This window comes from Balaenoptera musculus, chromosome 2 (assembly GCF_009873245.2).
Source record: "Balaenoptera musculus isolate JJ_BM4_2016_0621 chromosome 2, mBalMus1.pri.v3, whole genome shotgun sequence".
NCBI classification, from domain to species: Eukaryota; Metazoa; Chordata; class Mammalia; order Artiodactyla; family Balaenopteridae; genus Balaenoptera; species Balaenoptera musculus.
Genome location: NC_045786.1, coordinates 1,830,891 through 1,857,161, shown reverse-complemented (window position 1 = coordinate 1,857,161; position 26,271 = coordinate 1,830,891). Strand labels below are relative to the sequence as shown.

At 44.8% G+C, this 26,271-nt stretch overlaps 2 protein-coding genes and 1 long non-coding RNA gene across 6 annotated transcripts in view; 2 read left to right on the top strand and 1 right to left on the bottom strand.

The window, feature by feature from the left end:
* The window catches only part of LOC118890279 (mitochondrial poly(A) polymerase), a 31,046-nt gene extending 28,509 nt beyond the window's left edge, over positions 1 to 2,537 (bottom strand). Inside the window, exon 1 of the mRNA XM_036842895.1 lies at positions 2,271 to 2,537. Coding sequence (XP_036698790.1) covers positions 2,271 to 2,424 — 154 coding nt within the window. The 5' untranslated portion in view covers positions 2,425 to 2,537. The remainder of the gene's footprint in view (positions 1 to 2,270) is intronic.
* Positions 2,538 to 2,617: 80 nt separating this feature from the next.
* Positions 2,618 to 16,798, top strand: LOC118890280. Its single transcript, XR_005018719.1, has 4 exons — positions 2,618 to 2,741; positions 5,985 to 6,067; positions 14,353 to 14,383; positions 16,713 to 16,798. It is a non-coding gene; the product is annotated as an uncharacterized LOC118890280 (long non-coding RNA).
* Positions 16,799 to 21,831: 5,033 nt separating this feature from the next.
* MAP3K8 (mitogen-activated protein kinase kinase kinase 8) overlaps positions 21,832 to 26,271 on the top strand; it is a 29,112-nt gene continuing 24,672 nt past the window's right edge. Inside the window, exons 1-2 of one of the 4 annotated variants that reach the window (XM_036842199.1) lie at positions 21,832 to 24,946; positions 25,586 to 25,863. Coding sequence is in view for 1 of the 4 variants with exons in the window: in XM_036842196.1 (XP_036698091.1) it covers positions 25,041 to 25,299 (259 nt within the window). In the remaining 3 variants the exon portion in view is untranslated. The other 3 variants (XM_036842200.1, XM_036842198.1, XM_036842196.1) reach the window with 3 other exon arrangements.

Here is a 26,271-nt window from a genome sequence, read left to right as displayed (position 1 = left end):
ATTCTTCTCTTTGGAGAAAGTTGCAAGCTGCTAGTGGCCATCGACATCAACAACCCACTAGAGAAGAAGAACCTGAGATAAGGAGGCCACCAAACAATAGGTGAGGAAACAGTACTTCCCTCTGACGCATCCATCCAGGCGACCTTATTAGAGCAGTCACGTCTCTTTCTGGAGTCTGGTTACACAGTTGGTATCTCCTCCCTTTTCTACTTAAGCAAATTTGAGTTCGTTTCTGTCCCCTGCACCCAGAGTCCTGAACAATACACTGCATATTCTTGTTCTTAAATCAGGGTTCTTTCCACTACTCCCGTGAAAGCTACGTCAAAACTAAGACCAACAGGGAAGTGGGAAGTTAGCAGATTTAGCTCATTATAAATATTTCTCAGCCATTAGAGCCCCATCAAAATGGAACTGACTGATGTATGAAACTGTGTGTTCCTTATTACTATAAAATGTAACTAGCAAACTTTTGGCAATGAGTTCTCACACTGAGTGAAAAACTGAACTGGAGATTTCTCAATCTCCTTCTAATTATAAAATTAAATGCTTCTGGGCTTCCCTGGTGGCGCAGTGGTTGAGAGTCTGCCTGCCGGTGCAGGGGACACGGGTTCGAGCCCTGGTCTGGGAAGATCCCACATGCCACGGAACAGCTGGGCCCGTGAGCCACAATTACTGAGCCTGCGCGTCTGGAGCCTGTGCTCCGCAACGGGAGGGGCCGCGATAGTGAGAGGCCCGCGCACCGCGATGAAGAGTGGACCCCGCTTGCCGCAACTAGAGAAAGCCCTCGCACAGAAACGAAGACCCAACACAGCCATGAATAAATAAATTAATTAATTAAATTAAAAAAAAAAGATACAGGTATAATAAATTTGGAAAAAAAATTATATGCTTTTAAGTGAGTCATATAGTGTAATCACCTTCTTTTTAAAAATGGAAAAGAAATTCAAATGAGGATTTTGTTACTAGTTATGCCTCACAAGAGTCCCTGGATATTTAGCCAGTCATATTATCCTAATAATACAAAATGAAACACATTTCCTGAGAAAAACAACAAAGCTCTGCTAAGTGAAGCCTTGGAATCAGAAGGGTTTATTCTCACCTTTGCTACTGAATAGCTAAGCGTGATCCATTTACCAGCCAGCTGTACCAGCCTGTTTCCACATCTACAAAATGGAGTAATAATAATTCCTTCCAAACCTAGTTCACAGAGCTTTATATCTCAAAGAGCATATGAAAATACCCTAAAATTTAAACCACTATACACATGTTAAATCACAATAGCTCCTTTGGCAAAAGCCTTACTCACATTTTCAGTCACTTAAGAGTTTTTAACAGAAACAGCTTCTACTAAATACAGTCCAACCAGCATTTCAATGAACTGTCATAGAAGTGATATTTCCAACTCTCTGTCAATATGAGTCTCTCATACAGTCTGATAAGGACAGCAAGCCTATCATTTATTTTGGGGGAAAATACTGTGCTTGTTTAGCCTTCTTTAGAACTGTTCCCAGAAAAAATTTCATACCTTAAAACTACAGCTCCAAGAAATGGTAGAAATCAACACCTTTTGTTTAACAGCGGGACTCGAGGTCTAAATTAACTCAGCGGCAAGTCCCTTGGCTCTCTGCGCCTCTGTCTCCATCTCTAAAATGGAGACCGTGACACAATCCTGCCAGACTGTTCTAAGAATCGTAAATAACGTAAACGCAGCTCTTGGATCACAAGAGGGGGGACTGGACTTCTCAACACACCAGCCTATAAACTTAGAACGCCTGCCTGTTCCAGCCCAGGCAAATCTGTTACCAAGCTGGTTCTGCTCCAAACGGCCAGAAGACTAAAGCAAACGTCAGTAATTGCAGAGGTAGAGCCTCCACTGGAGGACCAGGGGTCCTGGTTATTCATCAAGGCTTCACTCCACTCGGCCTCCATCGGCAACTTGCGAGCATCGACCTCGGTTACATCTGTGAGCGAGGAAGCGACTGGCTCAACTGCGGCATCACTACCGTAACTGGCAACAGCGTTTCGCCCAAGTGTCAGACACGAGCAAACTCTGCTGCTGGCCCGCACTGCGGAGCTCTGAACGACCTCATCACTGGGCACGCAGTCCCCGAAGGAAGGAACGTCCCACACCGCGCCGCCGCCGCCGCCGCCACCACGAGCCACGGCGGCGGCCCTACGTTCCCCGAGCGAGGCCAGGACACTGCCGTGCGGTCCCCCCGCCGCTTCCACCGGCCCTGCGCCCGCCCGCGACCCCGGCCCCGGCTCCACACCTGTCTCCGCGCTCCCCGAGGACTGCTCTTCCTTCCCGAGGGCTGCGACCACCGTTCCTGGGCAACTGAGAAGCCTGCGGAGAGGACGCTGGACTTGACTTCTCTGAGCACGGAGGGGCAAACTGGTCAACAGCCCCAAGCCACGAGCCGCCATTATCAAAGCGGCAGGAACACGGACGAAAGGGCGTCGGGCTCCCGCGCATGCGCGCGGAGGAGGTGGGAAAGGATGGGAAGCCTAGAGGGTCAAACTAGGCGAAGGACGTTCGCTTAAACAAGAAAGCGAGTTGCGGCTTGAATGAGGCTTTCGCACGTGTCTGATTTCCCCTCTCCCACGGTTCTCTAAAAGAAGGCTCGCAGGAGAACGAGCACGCCACCTACTCTTTCAAACTGAGTCATGAAAATAGAACCAGAGAGCAAGGGCATGAGGAAGGAGCACTGACTTGCGAGTCTATACTTAGAAGACGATAAACGGTAACACTTTTTCTTTACCAAACACTGTTCTAAGTGCTCTACGTGGGTTGACTTTTTTAATCCTTACAACAGGCCTGTGACGTAGGAACTCTTATCTCCATTTATTTATGGGGAGGTTAAGGCGTAGAGACGTTGAGTAACAATTCCTAAAGTTCTACAGCCAGGCAAGGGCAGAAATGGAAGTTAAACCTAGGTTTCCTTGTTCAGGGTTTTTTTCTTTCCCTCCCTTCCTCCCCTTCCTTCCTTCCTCCCTCCCCTCCTCGCTCCCTCTTTCTCTCTTTCTGTAACAGTTTGACTGAGATTTAAGTCATATACTACACATTTCACCCCTTTAGGTGTACCATTCAGTGGTTTTTAGTATATTCACAGAGATGGGCAATAATCACAGTCATGCTTAGAACACTTCATCACCTCCAAAAGAAACCTTGTGCCGGCTAGCTACCACCCCTAATCACCACACTCCCCCCAGCCCTAAATAACCACGTACCTACTATGTGTGTCCTCGGAATTGCCTTTCTGGACATTTCATACAAGTGGAATCATACAATGTGTGTTTTTTTGTGACTGGCTTCTTTCACTTGGTATAATGGTTTCATGGTTCGTCCATGTTGTAGCATCTATCAGTACCTTATTCCTTTCTATGGCTGAATAATACTCCATTGTATGAATATGCCACAGGTGGTTATCCTGTCATCACTTAAGGGGCATTTGGGCTGTTTGTTTTGGGTTGTTTCCACCTTTTTGTGCTGCTATGAACTTTCATGTACAAGTTTTTGTGTGAACATATGTTTTCAATTCTCTTGGGTGTATACCTAGGAGTAGAATTGCTGGGTCATATGTTTTAACTTTTTGAGGAACTGCAGGCTATTTTCCAAAGCAGCTGCATCATTTTCATTCTCATCACTAGCGTATGAGTGTTCCAATTTCTGCGCATTCTTATCAATACTTCTCATTTTCCATTGTATTTACTTATTCCATTCTATTTTTGCTCAGTAGAATTCTAATTATAAAAAGGTTTTATAATAAGCATGTGTCAACATATTAATTTAGCCATTAGAAATTAAATATAGGGTTCTTGAAGGATAATGGTAGTGTTTTATTCTTTAAACTGTGTGGTGGGGCTACAGTGGCTCATTGTATTAGAATTCTTCTTACCGTACACATGTTTATGAATGTTATTTTGTATCTACTCAATGTTTAATAAAAAGTTACACTCATGTTATCTGATTCTTTTCTTGTTAATGACTGCTCTTTTGGAAAGGCCAGTGCAAATACATTCTGGTCAATAAGTTGGAGGTTCTGGTTAGCTGAGGTCAGTTCATTCAGGTTTCTCTACGTCCATCAGCAATTACCCCCATATTGCCAAGGAGGAGGGTGGATGGGGGAGAGATGGAATGTGAGGTTGGGACTGACAGATACAAACTATTATATATAGAATGGGTAAGCAACAAGGTCCTACTGTACAGCACGGGGAACTATATTCAATATCCTGTGATAAACTATAGTGGAAAAGAATATGAAAAAGAACATATATATATATAAATATATATATATATATAAAAAACTGAATCACTTTGCTGCGCAGCAAAAATTAACACAACATTGTAAATCAACTCTACTTCAATAAAAAAAAAAAAAATTACCCCCATAGATTCTCTCAAACATGGGAAAAAACAACCAAACTTCGAGGTATTACTGAATATTTGTTACAGATGGCAGCCTTAATTTATTGACTTACGATTTTACCTTCTATTATGGATTGAATTGTGCCCCCACCAAAAAAAGATACGTTGAAGTCCTAACCCCCAGGACCTCAGAATGTGACCTTATTTTGAAATAGGGTTATTACAGATGTAATCAGTTAAGATGATGTCTACTGGAGTAGGGGAGGTGTAACTGGTGTCCTTATAAGAAGACAGCCATGTAAAGTCAGACACACAGGGAGAATAACAGGCGATAACAAGGCAGAGATTGGAGCGATGCAGCCAAAAAACAGAGAACACCAAAGATGGCCAGCAAACCACAGAAGCTGGGAACAGACAAGAAAGAATTCTTCTGTAGGTTTCAGAGGGAATGTAACCCTGATAACACCTTCACTTTGGACTTCTATCTTTCAGAACGGTGAGACAATAAATGGGAAAGTAGGGGCTGAGAGGCATAGAAACAAGAGACTTTTAGCATCTTGGTATTTTTTAAAAAAACAAACAGGTATTATTTTTATCATTGAAAAGAAAAAGGAATCCTATGCAGATTGGAAAGCCAATAGAAAAAGAAGTAGCAGATTCTTAAATTGTGTCTACATTTCATATGCCACTAAAATACTTTTTACACGGTAAGCTAGTCTTTGATAAAATGTGAATGTGTGTGATATAAGGCTCCAGAAACCATATATTCAGGTTGTGCCCATGTAATTATTAACTCCACACTCTTTCACTCTCAAAAGTGTTCCCATTCGGATGATAAATTGTCCGGCTACCTTACTAATGCCCTTTCAGATCCTGGTTTCCTGTTCAAGTCACCAAGAAGGATTTTCACATTCAAAGCTGAATATATCAACTGAGAACAACTCAGCAAGCAGAGGTGCCAGGGAAAGCTTTACTAGCAAAGAAAAGCAAACTTATAGTCACTGGGATTTTGAAAGGAATGAGCTATCACAATCTTGCAATTTCTGTGAAATGTTTTTTATCTGTAAAATCATGAAAATTTTGCATTCTCTACAATATTTATATTTTGCTGCAATAGAAAAATAACACTTTTCCTCACTATAGAATTAAATTAGTCGGCCCTCTCTATCCACCGGTTCCACATCTGCAGGTTCAACCAATCACAAATGGAAAACATTTGAAAAATAAAATTCCAGAAAGTTCTAAAAAGCCAAACTTGAATTTTCCCCATGAAGGCAACTATTTACATAGCATTTACAGTGTATTAGGTATTATAAGTAATCTAGAGATGATTTAAAGTACAGTTGGCTCTTGAACAACATGGCTTTGAGCTGCGTGAGTCTACTGACATGTGAATTTTTTTCAATAAATATATCGGAAAGTTTTCTGGACATTTGTGACAATTTGCAAAAACTTACAGGTGAAACTCATAGCCTAGAAATATCAAGAAAAATAAGAAAAAGTTTACGTTATGAATTCATAAACTATATGTAGATACTAGTCTATCCTTACATAGGCATAAGGTGAGTGATATTTAATATGAAATTAATAATGAGTTAGTTTCCTTACTCTTTTATAGCTTTGCTTTCAAAGAATTACATTACTGTACTGTATGCCTCCGTCTCGTAATTGGAGAAGTTGTGTATCAGCCTATCATCCTAGGTAAGTGGTTTTTTAAAAAATGTAACAATGTTTCCAATACTGTATTATGACTATGATTGTAACACTGTATGCCATAAAATTTTATGATTCATTCATTAGTGCATGTGAGCTGTGACGCAATCTTATCCATGCCACTAGGCGACCATAAAGTAATCATATTGCTGCTTCCTCGTTATCAATGCAGAATTGTTCTACCTGTAAATAAATGCAAATTTCCTTTTCACATTATCTTTTCATATTTGATGGCTAGCGTTAGTAATATGTATGACATCTACAGTGTTTTTTATCATATAAAACAATATTGATGTAGGTACCGACAAACAATTCATCTTATAAACAGATGACATAAGCTTACAATACCGATAAATCCGATACAGTAAATGTATTTTCTCTTCCTTATGACTTCCTTAATAACATTGTCTTTTCTCTAGCTTACTTTATTCTAAGAATACAGTATATAATATATAAAACATATAAAATATGTGTTAACTGACTGTTTATGTTATTGGGAAGGCTTCCAGTCAATAATAGGCTGTTAGTAGTTAAGTTTTGGAGGAGTTCAAAGCTATATGTGGGAACTTCCCTGGTGGCGCAGTGGTTAAGAATCTGCCTGCCAGTGCAGGGGACACGGGTTCGAGCCCTGGTCCGGGAAGATCCCACATGCCGCAGAGCAACTAAGCCCGTGCGCCACAACTACTGAGCCCGGGTCCCACAACTACGGAAACCCACGTGCCTAGAGCTCATGCTCTGCAACTAGAGAAGCCACCGCAATGAGAAGCCCCCCTCTCGACTCAACTAGAGAAAGCCCATGCGCAGCAACAGAGACCCAACGCAACCAAAAATAAATAAATTTTTAAAAATAAAATTTAAATTAAAAAAAAAAGCTATATGTAGATTTTGCACTTCCCAGGGGTCAGCACCCCAACCTCCTCATTGTTCAAGGGTGGACTGCATACGGGAAGATGCGTGTAGGTTGTACGCAAATACTGTGCCACTTTCTATAAGGGACTTGAGCATCCGTGGATTTTGGAATCTGCAGGGATCCTGGAACGAATCCCTTGAGGATACTGAAGGATGCCCTACTTTACTTTTCCCTTCAAATCATCTTTGAGTAAAATCCACGGTTCTCATGCACAAATGTCTGAGATCCCTGCCCTCCTATTGTTGTCGAAACTCGCCCTCTGTTCACCGGTGCCGAATAGAAACACAGAGACAGTTTTGGGTGAAGTGGAAAGAGTAGTTTTCATTGCTTTGCCAGGCAAAGGGGGCCACAGCGGGCTAATGCCCTCAAGACTGTGTGACCCACCCTGGAGGGGGTAGTGAGGAGTCTTATACTGTTAAAGGAGCAGGGGGTGATCAACTTGTGGACACTCTTCTGATTGGCTGGTGGTGAGGTAATTGCGAGTCAGCGTCATCAACCTTCTGGTTCCAACCAGTCTGGGGTCTGTGTGCTTGTGGGCAGCATACAGTTAACTTCTTCCACCTGGAGGGGGTTTCAGCAGCTGCAAAACAGCTCAAAGGACAGGCTCAGAAGAGTATCTATAGTCTTTGAGGAGGAACTAAATGTCCTTGACTTTGTTTAATGGCTAAAGTATTATTATTTTGTTTGCTTGACTGTTTTCCTTTCTTTCTGCATTTTCTCACTTCTCTGATTACATTTATTTTTCGACTGAAGTTCTTCTATGGACAAAAGGCAGGCAGAAGACACGGGTGGTGGTCTATTCTGGGAAGGCCTCATAGGGTCCTGCTCGGTTACACCATGTGCAACCACGGAGCTGATGCTAGAGACTTAATCTCCTTTATCAAATGCCTGAGTGTTCAGTCAAAGGTGGAACTGTAGGCTTCCGCTGCCTTCTCTGCATCACATCATCTAATCAGGAAATGGCCCTTAGGGCACGAAATGGTCTACCTGGCCCAGGTTTTCATCTCTCGGCAGCAAGGAAAGCTCACCAACCCCTTTCACTAGCTTTTGACCAACACATGCAGAAAAACTTGCTTATATGTTGGTAAACAGAAATATATATTTCTCTTAATCCCACCCATCCATTCATGCATTGCTTAAGCCCAGAGAACCAGTCTCATAGCTGTTCTTCAAAGCTCAGCCTAGCACCTTGCATGAGGGCAACCCCTGGCTAGTAACCGGAGATCAGGCAAAAGCATCAGGAAGTGGGAACAAGAGCAGTGGCCTGGGAGTCAGGAGGCTGCATTCTGGTCCTGCCTCGACCCGAATCTGCTATGTGTGTCCTTAGGAAGGAAACTCAAGTTCTTGCTTTTGTCATTCTCGTCTGCTAAACTGCAGGAAGAGGAGCATGGGATCTTCTCTTTCCTCACAACACCAAGACTTAGAATTCAATTAAAACATATTCCCTTAAACTTCTGTGCCAGTACTATAAGGTGCTATAAGGTTTATATCAAGAGAAAACCATGTTGACTGTCATACAGTGTGAAGTGAGTCAGAAAGAGAAAAATATCGTATGTTAACACATATATGTGGAATCTAGAAAAATGGTACAGATGATCTTATCTGCAAAGCATAAATAGAGACTCAGACGTAGAGAACAAACATAGGGATACCAAGGGGGGAGGGGGAGAGGGATGAATTGGGAGATTGGGATTGACACATATACATTACTGATACTATGTATAAAATAGATCACTAATGAGAACCCACTGTGTAGCACAGGGAACTCTACTCAACACTCTGAGGTGACTTAAATGGGAAGGAAAGCCAAAAAAGAGGGGATATATGTATACATATAGCTGATTCACTTTGCTGTACAGCAGAAACTAACACAATATTGTAAAGCACCTCCACTCCAATAAAAATTAATTATTAAAAAAGTGAAAAAAGAAGAGTGAACCGCGTTTCTGCCCTCAGGGATCCACCTTCTGCTGAGGCGAACATAGGTAAGTTGTGTCCATAGGTAAGTTGTGTCTAGTGGTAAATGCTAGACAGGAAGGGAAGCCTGAAGCAGACGTTCCCAAAAAGGTGCGGTGTGTTGTGAGGGAGGGGTGCGCTGCTGGAACAGACAAGAGCGGTTCTCTCTCTCTCTCTGTCTCTCTCTCTCTGTGTCCATCTGTCTGTCTCTCTCTCTCAAGATTGTGAGCAGGTTGATGTTATAGGGATTGGGACTCACTCATCCCTGACCCTCTGGCAGTAAGAACATAATAGGTTCACAATTCATTGAATTATGAACTAAATTTTAAAACACTTGTGCTGATGCAGGGCATCTATTCACAAGCTGACCTATTAGTTTTCATTTCTACTTGGTTTGATAGCCATTTTCTTCCATTTGCTCCCTATACAGTAAACAGACTTTTTATGATAATTTTACATGTTTGAAGACAAAGAATTTATTAATCTTCTACCAGTTTGGAATTAAGATAATTTGGACAGAGATGAGACTAAAGTTACCTTTCCATTGTTTATGAAACCGGGCTTTGGAATGAAAATTAAAATGCCAACTATGTGTGACTTTCTTTGAACCAGTCAGACTTTTTCGAAATTTCCTTCAGAAAGCTTGGCAATACTTTTCAGAATTACAAATGCATATAACCTTTGCAATTCTATTTCTAGAAATTTATTGTAGAGACATACTTTCTCTTAGAGGGAGAGAAAATAAATAACCTAAATGAAAGAGGAGACTCTTTATCTGCTGAACTGGGACAATCTTCAAGATACATTGTTAATTCAGTATCTTGTAATAAACCATAATGGAAAAGAATATGAAAACGAATATATACGTGTATAACTGAATCACTTTGCTGTACAGCAGAAACGAACACAATATTGTAAATCAACTATACTTCAATTAAAACAATTTTTTTATTTAAAAAAGATATATTGTTAAAATTGCTAAGTGAAGCAAACAGGGGGTAGGACACTAAACACACACACACACACATTTGCTTGTGTGTGTACAGACTATCTCTGGAAGGACACACAAAAGATCTAGAAGCCTTTGTTGACTTTGGAGATGGGATTGAAAGGCTGGAAGACAAGTGTGGGAGGGGATTGTTTATACCTTGTGCAGCTTTTGAACTTTTAACCATTTTGAAATATTATAACTCTAAATTTGATTTTAAAGATTTAAAATACTCCTTCATTAAAAAATGTAAAATGTCTCAAATCTACAGCTTGCCTCCAAGGAGATGAATTCAGGCTCTAATGACCAGGGGCAGGCAGGGAGACTTACTTTCTTTGTCTGCATTTCACACCTTTAAACTTTATTTATCATGTATATATGGGCAGAAAAGGAAGTATGTACCTTGAAGCATTTTAGATTTTCCATATAACTTGGTTTTTGAAGTTATTATATACATTCTTCAATGCTATATGGTCAAACTACATTGAAAAATCATGTAAAGTTTTATGATTACATATTATAAATTTATTATAATTCAAACTGACCATTCACATCCATATCTTTGGGTTTTATGGTTTATAGCCATTTTTCAGCTGTTATTTGCAGTTCCGTAGTTCTAGAAGCTATCTACTTAAGAAACTAAAAGCTTCTTTTAAAATCATATTCTCTTTTAGTTAATCTTTATGAGTAGGTTGTAGAAACCAGGGAATTAAGGTTGGCATGATGTCCTGTGACATACAATCGATGAAAATATGAAAATTGATCATCTGACAAGCCAGTTGTTAAATATATTCAATGTGCTCATTATATAAACTCCTGGCTGCTCCAGAAGTTCAAGCCAGGAGGCCTTTGGTGAATTATAGCCTGGGTATCAGCTGCCCATCCCAAACACTCACTAAAACTCAGTCTTAGAATTCGTTGGGATTTATAATGGACAAATACGACTGCCAAAGTGGTGTCTCATGGTTATATTATGCAGGGAGATCAACTGTTCCTATGCAGTTTGCACAGAAATGATGATAAACTCTTTCCCCAGTTCCTTGGTATCTAGGAGGTCATCTGCTGTCCACATTTAGAGCAGTCGCTCAGGCCGTTCTATTCAGATCGGCGGAGCCCCTTACCCCTTCCCTGAGTCTATCTCAGGTTGTTCAAGAATCCCAGGCACAGGCTTCTGCCAGCGGACGGTCCGGTCAACCAACACCGGGAGAAAGAACTGAGGGAATCTCATCAATTCTGACGGCACAGGCCTCCTTTCCGCGCATGCTGTTTCTATTATGGCCACACGGGGTCACTGTTGGAAACTGGTGATTTCAAGCAGTGCAGCGCAGACCCCTCCAAAGCTGGCGAGAAGCCCTGCGTACTGCCGGGGTCTCAACGTCCCATGAAAATAGCTTACATTCATTTTTAACTTACTCTGGGCCAGTATTGTATGCTGTCTAATTGCATCATTTTATTTAAACCTCACAATATGCCTGTGTTAAAAAAACAAAATTCCACCGAGTAAATTTGAAGCTCTTGATTAGTTTCATTCAACGGTTCCTGAACTGGGCAGCACCCAACCTTGCAACTAGAAGGCACCCCAAGGGGTTATACAAAATGGAGGGTTATTATAGAGAGACGGGCGGGACAAGGGAGCTATTAGCAAAAGAAAGGAAAGGATTATTTTCAGGCCAGGACACTTTTTGGGGGGGGGGGGGGTTAAGGGAACAGCAGGGATTTTATCAAACAGCTGGCCTCTTCTTCCTCTGGGGGTCGCGGGGGGAATGGAAAGGGCCCACGTGATAGAGGATGTCACTGGTGCTGACCAGAAAATTCCAGACTGGTTGATTAAGATTACATTTCCAGGGGAGGTTGAAACTGCAAATAGGTGAGGTATGAAGTCGAGGCTTGATATCTTGGGCTTTAGCCCAAGTGATGCCATTCTGAGCCTGTAGTTTTTCTCTGTAACACCCGTGAATTTTATTATTATCCCCATTTGATATATGCAAAAATTGAGATGTAGAAAGATTAAGTAAAATGACTAAGATCCTTTGGTGATCCTTACCCTTTGACTGACTTTCTTAAGTCCATCCTTTCAATACGTCCTTGCTTTCTGACCTGGTAATTCCATTTCTAGGAATCTGTCCTAATTAAAGGTGCACTTAAAGGTTTACATACAAAGATATTTGATGCAGAATATAATCGTAGGAATAGTGGAGACAATCTAAAGGGCCACCAAGGAGGGACTAGTTAATTTATAATCCATCCATGGGTGAGAGTATTAATAGATTATATTTATCAAGTGATTAATTATTAGCGAGTCACAGTTCTAAGTATTTTGTTTTTGACTCAGTTAACCCTCACAAAACCTTAGGATATCCATATTATTATCATATTTCATCTAACCTAAGACATCCTCATTATAAGACACTCCATTATTTTATGCATCCCTAAGAAAAATCTGCCAATTAATCTAGGACACAATGCTTTTTAAAAAATTTTCAATGGTGAGATGCACTCTGATTTCAGCGATATTAAAATATGGGGAAAATGTTCATCTTAGAATTGATAAAATAAACTATTATCATCCTCATTTTATGGGTGAGGAAACTGAAGCATAGATTAAATAATTTGCCCAAGGTAAAGAAAAAAAAAAAAGGCTGTGAGTAAAGGTAGAATAGTAATTAGGGTAACCGACAGTCCCAGCTTGGTCAATATCTCTTTCTTTCTCAAGAAAAAGTATGATATTTTAACAGTACTTTTTACAAACAACAACAGAAGACCCTTAAAGAAAGAGTAGTTCAGGCACCTCCAGACACATAGAGGGCTTTTGTACAGACCTCAAATCATGGGAAATATTTCTGTTAGGACCACAAGAATCTCTTCTATTAAGTGAACTAAACAGAGCTCTGAGCTACAAAGTTGCCTTAATTGAAAGTGTTGTGTGTCTTCATTCTCCCTGAGATGCTTTATATGAAGTAGTGGCACTGCCAGTTTTTCTCTTTCTCCTGTGACTGTTTTTTAAAGCGGTTGCTGCTGTTTGGAGAACGTGAGGATGGAACATTTGATTGAGAGTCCTGTACACATGCTTATAGTCAAATGTTTTAAAATGTGAACATCGGCTTTGGAAATGTGATACCAATGTTCCTGCAGTTTTACTTCGTATATTTCTCACTAAGTGTTCTCTCTCTTTGGGGATGGATGCTAGGATTTCTGAAGTTGGTCCAGGGACCCGATTCTTGCATCAGAAGCATTTGGTGAGCTTGCTAAAATAGAGAGTTCTGGGTTGTACCCCCAGACTTATTTAATCAGACTACCTAGGGGTGGGATTCAGGAATCTGCATTTTTTTACGAGCTGTAAGTGTTAGGTATGCTCAGGCTTGAGAATCACTGCTCTGTGTGTGCGTCTGTGTGTGTGTGTGTGTGTGTGTAGAATCCCACAGAATTCTACACTTTTCTGAAGAAGTTGTTTATCCCATGAAAAACCCCTCATCTAATCTAGCCATTGCTAGAGTTATTATGCACTTTTCTCCATGGAGATGCTTTTTTGCCATATTTGTAATGCAGGGGAGGAAAACTTTTCCTCTTTCCTTCTAAGTTCTTTGGCTGATCTAATCATTAAATTGACGCAAGACACATTGAACAGAAGAAAAACAAATTGAATTTTTGTATGGAAAGGAGTCCATAAAAATATGAGACTCAAAGAAGTGACTAAAGCAAGCAGCTTTTATACCTTTTAGACAGAGAAACAGTAAATTTGTGAAGAATCCACAACACGAAGAAGTGTGGGCTTGGGGCAGTAAATTAGTGAGCAAGTAACAAGATTTGTTTACACAGCCTTCTCAGCCTTGAATTCCCTATCTCTGGTGATAAGGATGTCTTTCTACCCGCCTGGTACAGGGAGGATCACTTCACATGGGACATTTATTTCCTGCTTTCAGGGGGAAAAAGGAGGGTCAGTGTGTCTTGTACCAGCTGTTTTTCAAGTGAACTTAATTCAGAATAATCAATATACTAAACTGGTATATTTTGAGATGGTATATTTTAGTCCCTCTTAATAGTAATAGTAATAATAATAATGGCTATATTTGCCTGTACTTTTTTTTTTTTTTTTTTTTTGGTCTGTGTTGGGTCTTCGTTGCTGCGCACGGGCTTTCTCTAGTTGCGGCGAGCAGGGGCTACTCTTCGTTGTGGTGCGCAGGCTTCTCATTGCGGTGGCTTCTCTTGTTGTGGAGCACAGGCTCTAGGCGCGCGGGCTTCAGTAGTTGTGGCACACAGGCTCAGTAGTTGTGGCTCACGGGCTTAGTTGCTCCACGGCATGTGGGATCTTCCCGGACCAGGGCTCGAACCCGTGTCCCCTGCATCGGCAGGCGGATTCTTAACCACTGCACCACCAGGGAAGTCCATGCTTATGCTATTTTTTTTTTTTTTTTTACTTAGATTACAAAGAGTTCTACTGATTCACTTACAGGTGAGTTTTCATTGTGATCCTGTCTTTAATGATGAGGTCCATGACCTTAGATGCCAACAAGCCCATGAACTCAGACACATAGTCACCAGCACAGAAATATTCATTTTTATTCTTGCCACACTTAATGCTAACTCATATCTTATTTTCTTAAAAAAAAAAAAAAAAAAAAAAGGAAAGGAAAGAAAGAAGAAAGAAAATTTCTTTGCAGAGGCAAGAGGGAAGCGAGATTGCGGTACCAGGTTTCTTTCCTCTGCAGGCCGGTGTCCCTTCTCGGGGCCATCTGTCACTGGCTGCATTGCCCACACCTCTCTAAATGTTGCTGCCAACTAGCCACAGTGAGAATGCATTTTTCTGGGCAGAAATGCCTGCAGGGGCTGCAAAGCAGAGGAAAGCAGCCTTGAGTTGGAGGGGACTGGTATCTGGGAAGAGTGTGATTCCCTTGCTTGGGATGGAGCCACATCTTCTCCCTGGGTCAGACCACTACTGCTTGGTCTGCGGGATATCCCCAGCTGGGATAGGAAAAGAGCAGCCTGCTTGAGGAGCCTCAGAGCTAAAGTCTCAAACACATTAGAATTAGGCTTCTTCCTGTCTGTTTCAGTGTTCTAAGAAAATGAGCATTCCATGGAGATCTCTGAGACCTAAAAACAGACCTTTAAATTGACCTTTCTAAAGAGACTCTTAAGATCTTCCTAACACCTCTGCAAACTGTGTAGAACAGTCAATGATTTCTTAGTTGGGTATTTCCTTCAAAATGTCCTGGCTGTGATCAATTTCAGATAATTTTCCAAGAACCCCAGGGAGATTTGCAGAGGGATAATCCAGTTCACTGGTAAAAATGATACCACTACCACACAGCTGATGATGCAATAAATAAAGCAAGTGTTAGAAAACAGGCACCAAAGAAAACCGGAAGGTTTGGTTGCTTAAAGAGAAAAACCACAGCGATACAGCTTCGAACTGCTGGATTGGTTACCAGGTTTCTCCACACACTGACCCAGGGTTTCTGTTACTAACCTGAGCCCTACTCAGCTGCAAGAAAAACCCAACCACTGGCAAGCTTGACTCTATTTCCCCTGTGTGGAAGACGTTAACTTTTATCATTCTATGTAAGCTATTTTTTCCCCTTATAACCTCTCACTGTTTTCTCCATTTAAACATTGGAATAAAAACCACATTTATGATGCATCCTGGTTTCATAAGTAAGGACACTAAAGCTCAGAAGATTAAGTAGCTTTTCCAAATCACACAGCTAGGGAATGACAAGGAAGAAAAAAAAGAAAAGAGAGAGAGAGGGAGAGAGAGAGAGAGAAAGAGAGAGAAAGATGAAAGAAAGAAAGAGAAAGAAAGAAAGAAAGAAAGAAAGAAAGAAAGAAAGAAAGAAAGAAAGAAAGAAAGAAAGAAAAAGAAAAAAAAGAAAGAAAAAGAAAAAGAAAAGGCATCCGGATGTTATGTAACTGACACTAAAACCCTTGTTCTTTCTTTTTTTTTTATAGTCTTTTTTTTTTTTAACATCTTCATTGGAGTATAATTGCTTTACAATGGTGTGTTAGTTTCTGCTTTATAACAGAGTGAAACAGTTATACATATACATATGTTCCCATATCTCTTCCCTCTTGAATCTCCCTCCCTCCCACCCTCCCTATCCCACCCCTCTAGGTGGTCACAAAGCACCGAGCTGATCTCCCTGTGCTATGCGGCTGCTTCCCACTAGCCACCTATTTTACGTTTGGTAACCCTTCTTCTTTCTTTCACCCCAGACTTTGCATCAGAGAAAAAAAAAAAAGATACCAGATACTATGTAATTGATTATATTTGATTACAGTGTATTTATGGGAACAATATAGAGCAATATTTCTTTATATTATGCTTCTCTAAAAGGAGATGCATGTTATAGTAATAATAGATGGGATTTGTGGGTCACAAAAGTTAGCCTCTAGACATAGTTCTGTTCTTTGCTAGTAACATGATTTTGGCTAAGTCACCGCCCTGACATCATCTTCATCATTTATCAAGTGAAGGTGTTAAATTAAATCACCTCTAAGATCTTTGCTTACTTTGAGAATTGATCGACATCAGCTCACAACAAAATTGAAGCATGGATTTAAGTGATTAACAGATACACCTACATGACGACTTCTGACCTATATCAGGCTGCTATCATCTACATCATTATCTTTACGTGAGGGGCATATTCTCAGAAAGGTCCTCTCTGAGCTTCGCAAGATCCAGTTCATAAGCATCTTTCACTTCCCTTTACTTCCTCCACCTTGTTCATTTCCGTCATGGCACTTGTCAGAAGTTGACCTCTTATATGTATTTGTTTCTTCAGTATTCCGCCGTCCCCAGGCTATAGGTTCCCTGAAGGCCATTGAGTTTGTCCACTACTGTTTCCCAGCACCTGGAACTGTGCCTGCCATATACTACTCACTCAAGTGTTCGGTGAGTAAACAGATGAGTGAGCAAATTGCCTTCTGAATAGTGTGGTGGTTATTCTTTGCTTCTCACTTGCAAAGCTAATTTTAGAAGCAGTCACCGGGGGTAAAGGCAACAAAATCTTAATTTCTGTGCATTAAAAAAAAAAAAAAATCAGAATGTTCACTACAATGTTGACAGTAGTTACGGCTGACCTGAGTATTGGGACAGGAGGTACATTTCATTATCTCTATTTACCAGAATGTCTTTACTGAACATAACTTGTTTTGCCATCAGATTTAAATTTTTACAAGGTACAGATTCTTGGTGTGACCTCTAATTTGGAGTTCTTTTGGGGGCAGTTAAAGCTACAACCTGAGCACCGGGAACAGGGGCGCTTACAATGTGGTGTGTCTGGAGCTTCTCCAACTTTAATTATCTACAGCTAAGAAGAGGCATCTTACTTTTCCAGCCCCTCTCGGAGGTCTGTGCCCCGGAATATGCTCATGAATCTTGGATCTGGTGGGTGATGCCCAGGTTGTTGACTCTCCAGCAGTTCAATTAGCTAGAACCACCCATAGTGGCAGGCTTCAAGCAACCAAGATGGGGTTTGGGGGAGGCTGGTGTGGCCTCTGAGAGCAGGGCTGCAGGCAGAAGTAGGGAGGACTGGCCAGTGGCTTCACAGACAATAAATAGCAGCGGATGGAGGGTGAGGGCTGTCCCTGGAGTCTATTGGTCCCCATAAGTGGCTCTTGAATGAATGACTTAGCACCCACTATGTCAAAGAATATCATAAATCTAACGGCTGCATAGGTTTTTGGTTTTTTAGTTTGTTTATTTATTTATTTACTTATGTAGTTTTAAAATCTATCTTTAAATTTTTATTTTATATTGGAGTATAGTTGATGCAGAGTTTTGAAAGTAACAAGTGTAGGTTAGAATTTTGGCTCTCTGTATTATCTGAGTAATCTCAGATAACTTACTTACTGTAAATTTCAGATTCTTCAAATGTCAAACAGGCCTAATGACCTTTCAAGGTTATTGTATGAATGATAAGAACTGACAAATATATGAAAGTATTGTGTTTTTCGAAAGTATTTTAGTATAGTATAAAGACACATAATAATGGATTTCACTTTTCTCCTGGTGTCAAAGCTGTGAGCTGTTGATAGCACTTGATGTTATTAAAAAAAAGGAAAGTGTAAAAAGCAAAATGAAAACACAGTAACTTTTGTTTCCCTTTCTATAAAGAAACTAAAGCTCCATGAATTTATTGATTTGCCTACGGTCACATGGACAGAATGTGGTAAAGCACAGGTGTGAATGCAAGACATGCTCTTTTTGCTTGCCCCATACTTCCATTCTCTTGGAGCTTTCTGAAATTCATACCTCAGGGGCCCAAGCCCCTTTCTACTGAACAAGAATTCCCCAGGGGATTCCTAAGAGGCAGTGGGCAACACTGATCGTAAACCCCGCCAGCATCAGCTCGGGAGTTTAGATTATGAAGGAAAGTGTCCGCTGCCACTGCTGGCCCGAGGGGCCAGCCCAGGCTGCAGCCTCGCTCTCAGGACGGACCCTCAATGCCCTTCTCCCCTTCCCATGGCTTTACTGTTAGAACAGAGATGAAGCTCCAGGAATGACAGAGAGATGGGGGCCCACGATCACCCTTCATTGTTGGAGATTTTGCTGCTTGGGTAGAAATAAAAGTTATTCTGATGTACTATTGAGTATTAGAAAAGGGAGGGTAGAGTACAAAAACGAATAACCTAAAGTGTGTCAGAGTTACCTAAAAAGGGTGTCACAAGTACCTGGACGCAGCTCTGTGCTGGTAAATATTTAACAACCAGCTTTGTGAAAGCCCTGCCCCGGTTTGTAGCATTTGCTGGTTCCTGTGGTGTAAATACTCCCACGATGGCCTATTTTAAGATGCTAACTCAAGGCCACCAAGTGCAGAGTTGGAAAGAGACACACAGGAACCCATCACGGTGTAGTATTTCCACCATGTGGATGTAATAGACATGAGTGAGAGCCCGGAAAGCAATAAAAGGCAACAAAATAATCAGGAAGTGGTAAGTTTTTCATATTTATTACATTGTCTTTAATATATATTTCATTTACTTGTAATTTTATATAATTTTATTTTTAGTCATGACTGTATTTAACAACCAGCTGTCACAGATCCTGAAGAGTTTATCACCGGCTCTGTGAGCTGATAGAAATAGGCTCCATCCAGCATGTCTGTAGGGCTTTGGGTGAGGACCCTTGTTTTGGGGAGAGCCTTGGCCTTGGGGGGCTGTGCTCTGTGCCAGAGCTGGGTGGGTGAGTGGGAAAAACTGCCTGTCCATCCGCCCTCAGCATCCATGAGAACATCTCAGGATGCTCTTAAGCCCCAGCAGTGCCTCTATACACCCATCATCCCACCCAGAACCAGGCTGAGAGGGGGCAGGAAGTCTCTCTGGGCTCCCACAGACCCCAAGAGGCATTAAAGCTGGTTTCCCTTAAGCATAAGCAAAACTAGCGTTCCATTTCTGAGGTTTCCTGGGCTCAGCCCTCTTCCACATCTCTACCCCCTGGGAGACAGCTGAAATGCTTTCAGAACCTCTCCTCCCATGGTTAGAGATAAAAGATTATCCAGCTGAAGACCCAGTAGAGGTATGTCTGAAATTTATTCACATCTGGCAGAAGGGAGCCAGAGGCTAGAGCCTGAAAAGGAAAACCAACCTCCTGCAAAGGAGAGGCCAGGATGGGAAAGCAGTGCGAGGCCTTTCACAACTGGCTGATGTTCAGTCCTGTTCTCCTCCGAGCGGCACCAGCTGACCCAGCCACGCACCCAGGCGCTTGTGCGCCCATCTAACCCCGTACTGGTAGATGCAAGACGTTGCTTCTTTGGACTTGGGATCAGACATGGATTAGCGTCTGGTTTCCTTGGACACATTAGTTAGCCTCTTCAAAGTCCTGTAAATCCTACTGGCAAAAAAGAGAGACTAGTGCCCGTCTCAGGATAGCAATGAGCCGAGTGCCTGGGACGTAGTTAGTGCTTAAAACACGACAGCTATTACCATTATTTTTAATATGGTCGGAATGTATCAGGCTGCTTCATTATTATGAAATCCATCCATCAAAGCATCTTGATACTTAGAAAGATGTTCTCATGAACATTAATCCCGGGCTTTGGTTAAGAAAGGGGAGAAGTCTCCCCAATACACACTGAGAAGAATCTGTTGGCAATTGTTTTTAGTGCTGTAACTGCAACGGCAAACCCCAAAATATGTTTAACTAACTGGGTTTAAACTAATCACGCGAGAATAAGCATGCAACACCTTTTTTTAAAGGCTGTTGAAATACTAATCCGGCCAATTTCCTAACGTGTAGTGTGTGAAGAACACCGTTTCAAAGGAGGTTAGTAATGATTGCTTTTGGAGAGGATGCTCTTCTCGTGATTTTTTTTTTTTTTTCTACCTCTACATTTACACGTGCAGATCAGCCTGTGCTTAATTTTTTAAAACAATTCCTTGCCTCGCCCAAGCAATAAGTTGCCGGTAGTCCCTCACATCGTGTTTGCAGGTGATGTGTGGTCCTGGGATGAGGGGACTCTGGCTAATAAGGAGTCGTGGGAGATGCTTAGGAGATAATTTCCACAAATCAATCAGGGACTGCTCCAACATTTGGGCCCATGCAGTTTGGGGGAGCCTCACTGCTGAGCCCTTGTCCCCCCTCTAAAAATGGGAAAAATGAAAGCTATTGCATTGGCCGGAGGAGAGAGCCTTGAACAGTTCCTGGGGGCGTCCCAACCCATGTGGTAATCTCGGAAGCCCGAGATTAAGAAATGCTGTACCAGGAGTTTCCATTGGGGAGGTGGAAGAGAGAAGCACAGGGCAGTAGTTTCTGTTTTCAAAGTGTGGTTCATGGACCTCACATTTGGGGAAGTCACAGCACAAAGCAATGAACAAAAAACCATAATACATTTCATACAGAACGGTGTGATGTAGGTACTTTGAGAGACCCGAGTTTTAGCTTTCTGCACATGAGAACAGAAGGTCTCTGATTCACACCTAGGCCCAGTTTAAACACGGCCTTCAGAGATAAACAACGGCCACAGCTGAGAGCATCTGGAAGCAGGGGATTTCTCACCCCATCTCCCCCACAGGAGGACTCCATCTCTGCCCCGGGCCCCATTGCCCTCCTCCCTTGCTGTTCCCACTTTGCAAAGTGATGGCAAAAGTGGTGAGTACAGAAGGTGAGGAGAGGCAAAGGAGGGATGAGGACAGAGAAGACTGTCCCTTTCATCCTCGTCTGCCCTCTGGGTGGTCCGCAGGGGAAAGCCTTGCATGCTGATGTGGCAGGAATATAGATACCCCCGTATTCCTTAAGGCATTCAGGTGCCTCTGCAATCTTCTCTGGGATGCCGTAGGGCGGCCAGGGCGGCGGGGAGGGCAGAGCAGAACGTAATAATGCACACGTGGTGGTCCCCACAGGTCTGATGGAATCCTAATCCACCTCAAGATGCTGAGCGAGGCCGGCAGGTCCATCGCCAGCAGCTGCAGGGGGCCCGGGCCTGGCTGGAGGAAGCAGTTTGGGTTTCAGGTACCAGAGGAGCAGGGCCAAAGCCCAAGAAGCATCAGCCTTGGCGGTGGGTCTGGCGGTCCTGAATCTCCTCCCCCGATGCTTCATCCTTCCATCTGCTGCGTCTTTTTAGTGGCATCCAAGCTAAATTCTCTGACAGTGCTTGCAAGTTTTGCAAATTACAGCTTTGTAACTTAGAAAGACTTAATATGAAAAAGTTCAATTATCACTGAAATCCACTCACATTATCATAAGAAACTTACCTACGTCAATGAAAAAAATAAGACCTACTGGACTTCTAAAATACAATTTCAACTGTTCAAAAAATTTAAAGATTGCAATAATGGTTTTAAATTGATTACTCACGTGTCTGTACAGTTTCTCATCTGAAGGTTATTGTCAGAAGTTTAAAGAGGTCATTGTTTAAACCTCTTAATGGGTAAATATGTAGAGCTGCAACAAAAGCCAGACAGAAGCAAGTTATGCTCATGAAATCAGGCTCAAGTTCCTCTTAACTTTAAAAACATCTTATTTAAAGCTTTACTGAAATTCAGTATTTAATGGTCTTTCTCAAACCCTTTTGTATTTTACTGTTATTATAATTTAAGAAAATGAAATACATTTTTCACCAAGCCACATATAGGTATCCCCTACTTTTTTCCAGTTTATCCCAGTATTCTCTAAAAATATTATATTTTATGAATATGAAGAAGACTGGAAAGCAGTGTCCTGTATTCTATTTATTAGTCTAGAGCCCATTAGGCTTACATAGGTCGGTGCACTGACTGGGTCACCTACCACTGTTCATCGTTTTGGTTCTGTTGAGTAAATGAGCTCTGATTTCCAAACTACAGATGACAAACCTATTATTGTCCCAAGCTGCCAGTGGAGAAAGCCTCTTCAAGTACACTGTAACCTTGCAACTCAATTTTCAAGTGCATTTTGTTGGGTGCAAAGAGCTTCCAGAGCTGTTTTGTAATGTGCTCTAGAATCAGCCACCTCTGGCCCTGCACACTCCCGCTCCGATGGTTTCTCCTTGGCAAGTTTAAACCCCACTTTCCTAGCACGCTGAGCAGGATTGCTTTTGCAAGCCTGTGTAACCAAGTCTTGACGGAGAAAAATGCAAGTAGTCTGCAAACTTTTTCTTTCTCTTCAATTGTCCTCTCTCTCCGGTAATCCGGGTCACCAGATCCAATCTTTGCTAGACTTTAAAAATGTATTTGAGTAGAATCTCTTAATTCACCCCACCAGACGCAATCTGCTACTGCATAAGCAATGAGCAACCAGAGAGGACCCCGCTGGGACAGCCATTTCACCAGCTCCCTAAAATGCAGCTATATTTGGAAGACCTCTATGTAGGAAGTAAGGCTAATAGTTCCCAGAAGATTAGGTGTGGTTTTCATGAGCTCATCAAGGGGGTGGTTCCATATTTCTATTTTTAAAATTGTTTATAAAGATCATCCTTCGTTGGTCAGAGACAACAGATAGAGGAGAGACGTCTCTCACGTTATGATTAGAGGCAACAACCCGGCCAATCTGGTTCTCAGAGAAAAGGCGAAGGGAGCTGATGCTACAGTTTCAGCCGACACTGGGATAATCTGCTTTTGAGTCCCGGCCAAATTCCACGGAGTCCGCGGCCAGGCCAGCCGGGCTTCTCCCAGCCTGGGCGAGGGCTGCATCTACCACCGAGTCAGGGCGGCAGGGTCGGTCCAGGCAGCGCGCCCTCCTGCAAGAGCAGAAGAAGCTCAGTCCCCTGGACCAGGGTCGGGGGGTGGTCCAGCCCTGAGACCACTTGGAAATGGTACTCGCCCCGCGTCATTCATGCCGCTGCACTCTAGTATTTAAAATAATTTGGGGGATGGCTCAGTGTCCCCAGTCAGTCGTCACCGTTTAATTTGCTAGTTGGGCTCGCTTTTACTGAAGTCTCGGGCGTCTCCCCTTGTTGTCACCAACGTCGCGGGCCCAGAAGCACAAAGAAATGATGGGCGTTAAGGTCCTACAGCGAGGGCCTTGCTTCTCATCTCAGCTAGCCTCTGTCCGCCGGCAATTCTCAGATGACTTCCTTGGGTGGGAATAACAATTCTCTTTCCGTAGGAGAAACGTGGAGAGTCTTCGAGCGGGTCCGCGGCCGTCTTGCACTTGTGTGCGTGTGAGGGTGCGTGGGCCCGAGACGAGCTTGGGGACAGGAAAGGGCCGGACGCGGGCGGACTCAGCGAGGCCGTTGGAATCTGGGCTCCACCTGGCGCGTCCAACGTGCGGGTCGCCGAGATGCAGCGGGTCGGGGCCTTACAGCGTCTCTCTCTCTCGGGGCTGCCTTGCAAAGTGTCCTGATACTCGGGAAGCCCTGGCAGGGGCGCGGGGCTGGGGGCAGCGTGTGCCGCCTCGCAGTGGGCATCGGGAGTGCCCGGCAGGGAGGATTTCGTGGAGAGAAGCGCTGTTTCCCTAGAACTTCCTTCCGGCTTCGCCGCGACAAAACGCTTTCCACTCGAGAAGGAAGATCACTCTAGACGCCCTTGGACCTTCTTCCCCAGCGGGACAGAGGAGCCCAGACCCGAAGCTGGGGGTTAGGAGGAGACGGGGCACATACACTTTGTAACCGGGCGGTGCCGCCAATAACCAGTTCCGATAAAGGCTGCAAAGAGCGAAGCCAGGTTTTGCTGGCGGGGACCCCGGCCCTCGTCCAGCGCCCCGTCACCTCCCACGGCAGCCTCTCCCAAGCCCTTAAACCGGGTCGGTGCTGGGGGCCACGCATCGCCGCCCTGCGTGTGTGACCTGCACCGAAACCTGGCCGCGGTTCCGGGAAGCTCCGTGCGCCTCCTGCAGCGCGGCGGGGGCGGCACGCGGCGCCTCGGTTCCCCCCCCCCCCCCCACACACCGAGCACACAGACACACCCTCCGGCATGGGGGGCGCGGGAAAGGGCCGGGGACCCCGCAGCAGCGCCGAGGGCGCCGGCACCTTAGGAAATACGCTCTTCCCTCGGCGGCCGGGGGCGGAGGCAGGGTCGCCCTTCCCAGCTCCGCGTCGGGGCGCCCTTTACCCCGCGGCTGCCGCGTCCCCAGGTCGGAGGGAACTCGGGGGGGGTTTCCCAGGCGGTGGGCCGGGGCCGCGCAGCGGGCGGGGGCCCCCGGGAGGCGTGGCGAGGCCGGTCCCGCTCCCGGCGCGCCCCACCCCTGCCCCGCCTCCAGCCCCGCCCAGCGCCCCGAGGGCAAGCGGGGGGGGAGGCCGGAATTTCCCCTCGCGGGGGCTCGGGCTGCCCCGCAAGCCGGCGGGCTCTTTCTGTTTACGGAGAGAAAGGGGAAATGGAAAAGGCGGGGAGGCGGCGGCTGGAGTCCGCTGCGCCGCCCCTCGGCCGGCCCAGAAGCTGTGAGTCAGGGGCCGACGAGGGCGGCCCGGGCGCGCGGGAGGCGCGGGGCTCACTCGGCCGCTCGGGCCCGGACGGCGCGCCAACGCTCTGGGGCCGGTAGCCCTGGCTCGCGCTCCTGCCGACGCCGGACCTGGGGACCCGGCGCGCCCGGCTCCCGGGGGCCGCCCGCCAGCTGCGCCGCGAGCCGTCGGGGGACGGCGGCGGGGGCGCGCGGAGGCCGCAGGTAAGTCAGAGTTCGGGGGCTCGGGGCTGTCGTTCGATCGCAGCCCTGCTGGGTGCCCCGGCGGTTCGCACCCTGAGGTCCGGGGAGCCCCGGCATGCGGGAGGGCTCCGGGGCCCTGGGAGGGGGCCGGGGGCCGTGCCAGTCTCCGGCTGCGGCGCTTCGGGGCTGCGCGCGGGTCGCGGCTGCAGCCGGCGCAGCTGGAAAGCACCTTGCGCAAGGGTCCCACGGGGCGCCGCCCCGCGACTCCTCCCCCTTCCTCCTCCTTCCCGGATTCCTAGCGCGCGAGCAGGGCAGGTCCCTGCTTCCCGCCGCGGGCACCACCCGCACGGCTGCGCCCTCCCTGCTCAGACCCGGTGAGTGCGCCCCGGAGGCGCGGGGCCCGGCTGCCGCTGGCCCTGGCGATGGGTGCTCTTCTGATGTGCAAGCCCTTTAAGGCTCCCTTCGCCTTAAGGACCGGGAGGAAGGGAGTCGGGGGGCGGGGGGGCGGTTAGCGGGGTCGAGAGCCTCCGAGCAGCTGAAACAACTTCACGCTTGCACCCCGGATCCCATTCTGCGACCAGTAGGGTGGTTATAGCAGAACACGAATGCTGGGCTTTTGGCCTAAGAAAGAATGTTAAGGGGGAAAATGTTATTTCACAGATGTTTCCCCGTGGACATGCAGTATCAAGATTCCGAAGTCCTAGTTCTAGGCGGAGAACCACGTTGAAAAGGAAGCGCAGCGTCCAGAGTGTCCCAAAAGTTAACGGGGAAGGCCGCGAGCTGTCTTTAAGAAAACATTGCAATGTCTGTTTCACTTTTGGAAAGACGTATTCTGGCCCAGAATAAAGGACTGCTCCCGACAAAAACAGGGAAAGAAGCAGTAATACAGTTGCTTTGCGTATCTGTGGCCTGAGTTTTAGGTACTTGCCAAGTAGGAGGTAATTTGAATCGGCAGACGCCCCCAGGTTGGTGTGCGGTATTTCTGGCAGACGTCCTATAAGGAAAATCGGATGGTTGAGGCATCTAGAGGTTTTGAAGTGGCTGTGCTTCTAACACAGCTAGAATGGCTTCATTCTCGGTTTCTTTTAAAAAATAAATTTGTTTATTTATTTATTATTTATGTTTGGCTGTGTTGGGTCTTAGTTGCTGCGCGCGGGCTTTCTCTAGTTGCAGCGAGCAGGGAGTGCTGAGGTGCGCGGGCTTCTCCTTGCTGTGGCTTCTCTTGTGGCGGAGCACTCGCGCTCTAGGTGCACGGGCTTCAGTAGTTGTGGCTTGCTGGCTCCAGAGCGCAGGCTCAGTAGTTGTGGCGCGCGGGCTTAGTTGCTTCACCGCATGTGGGATCTTCC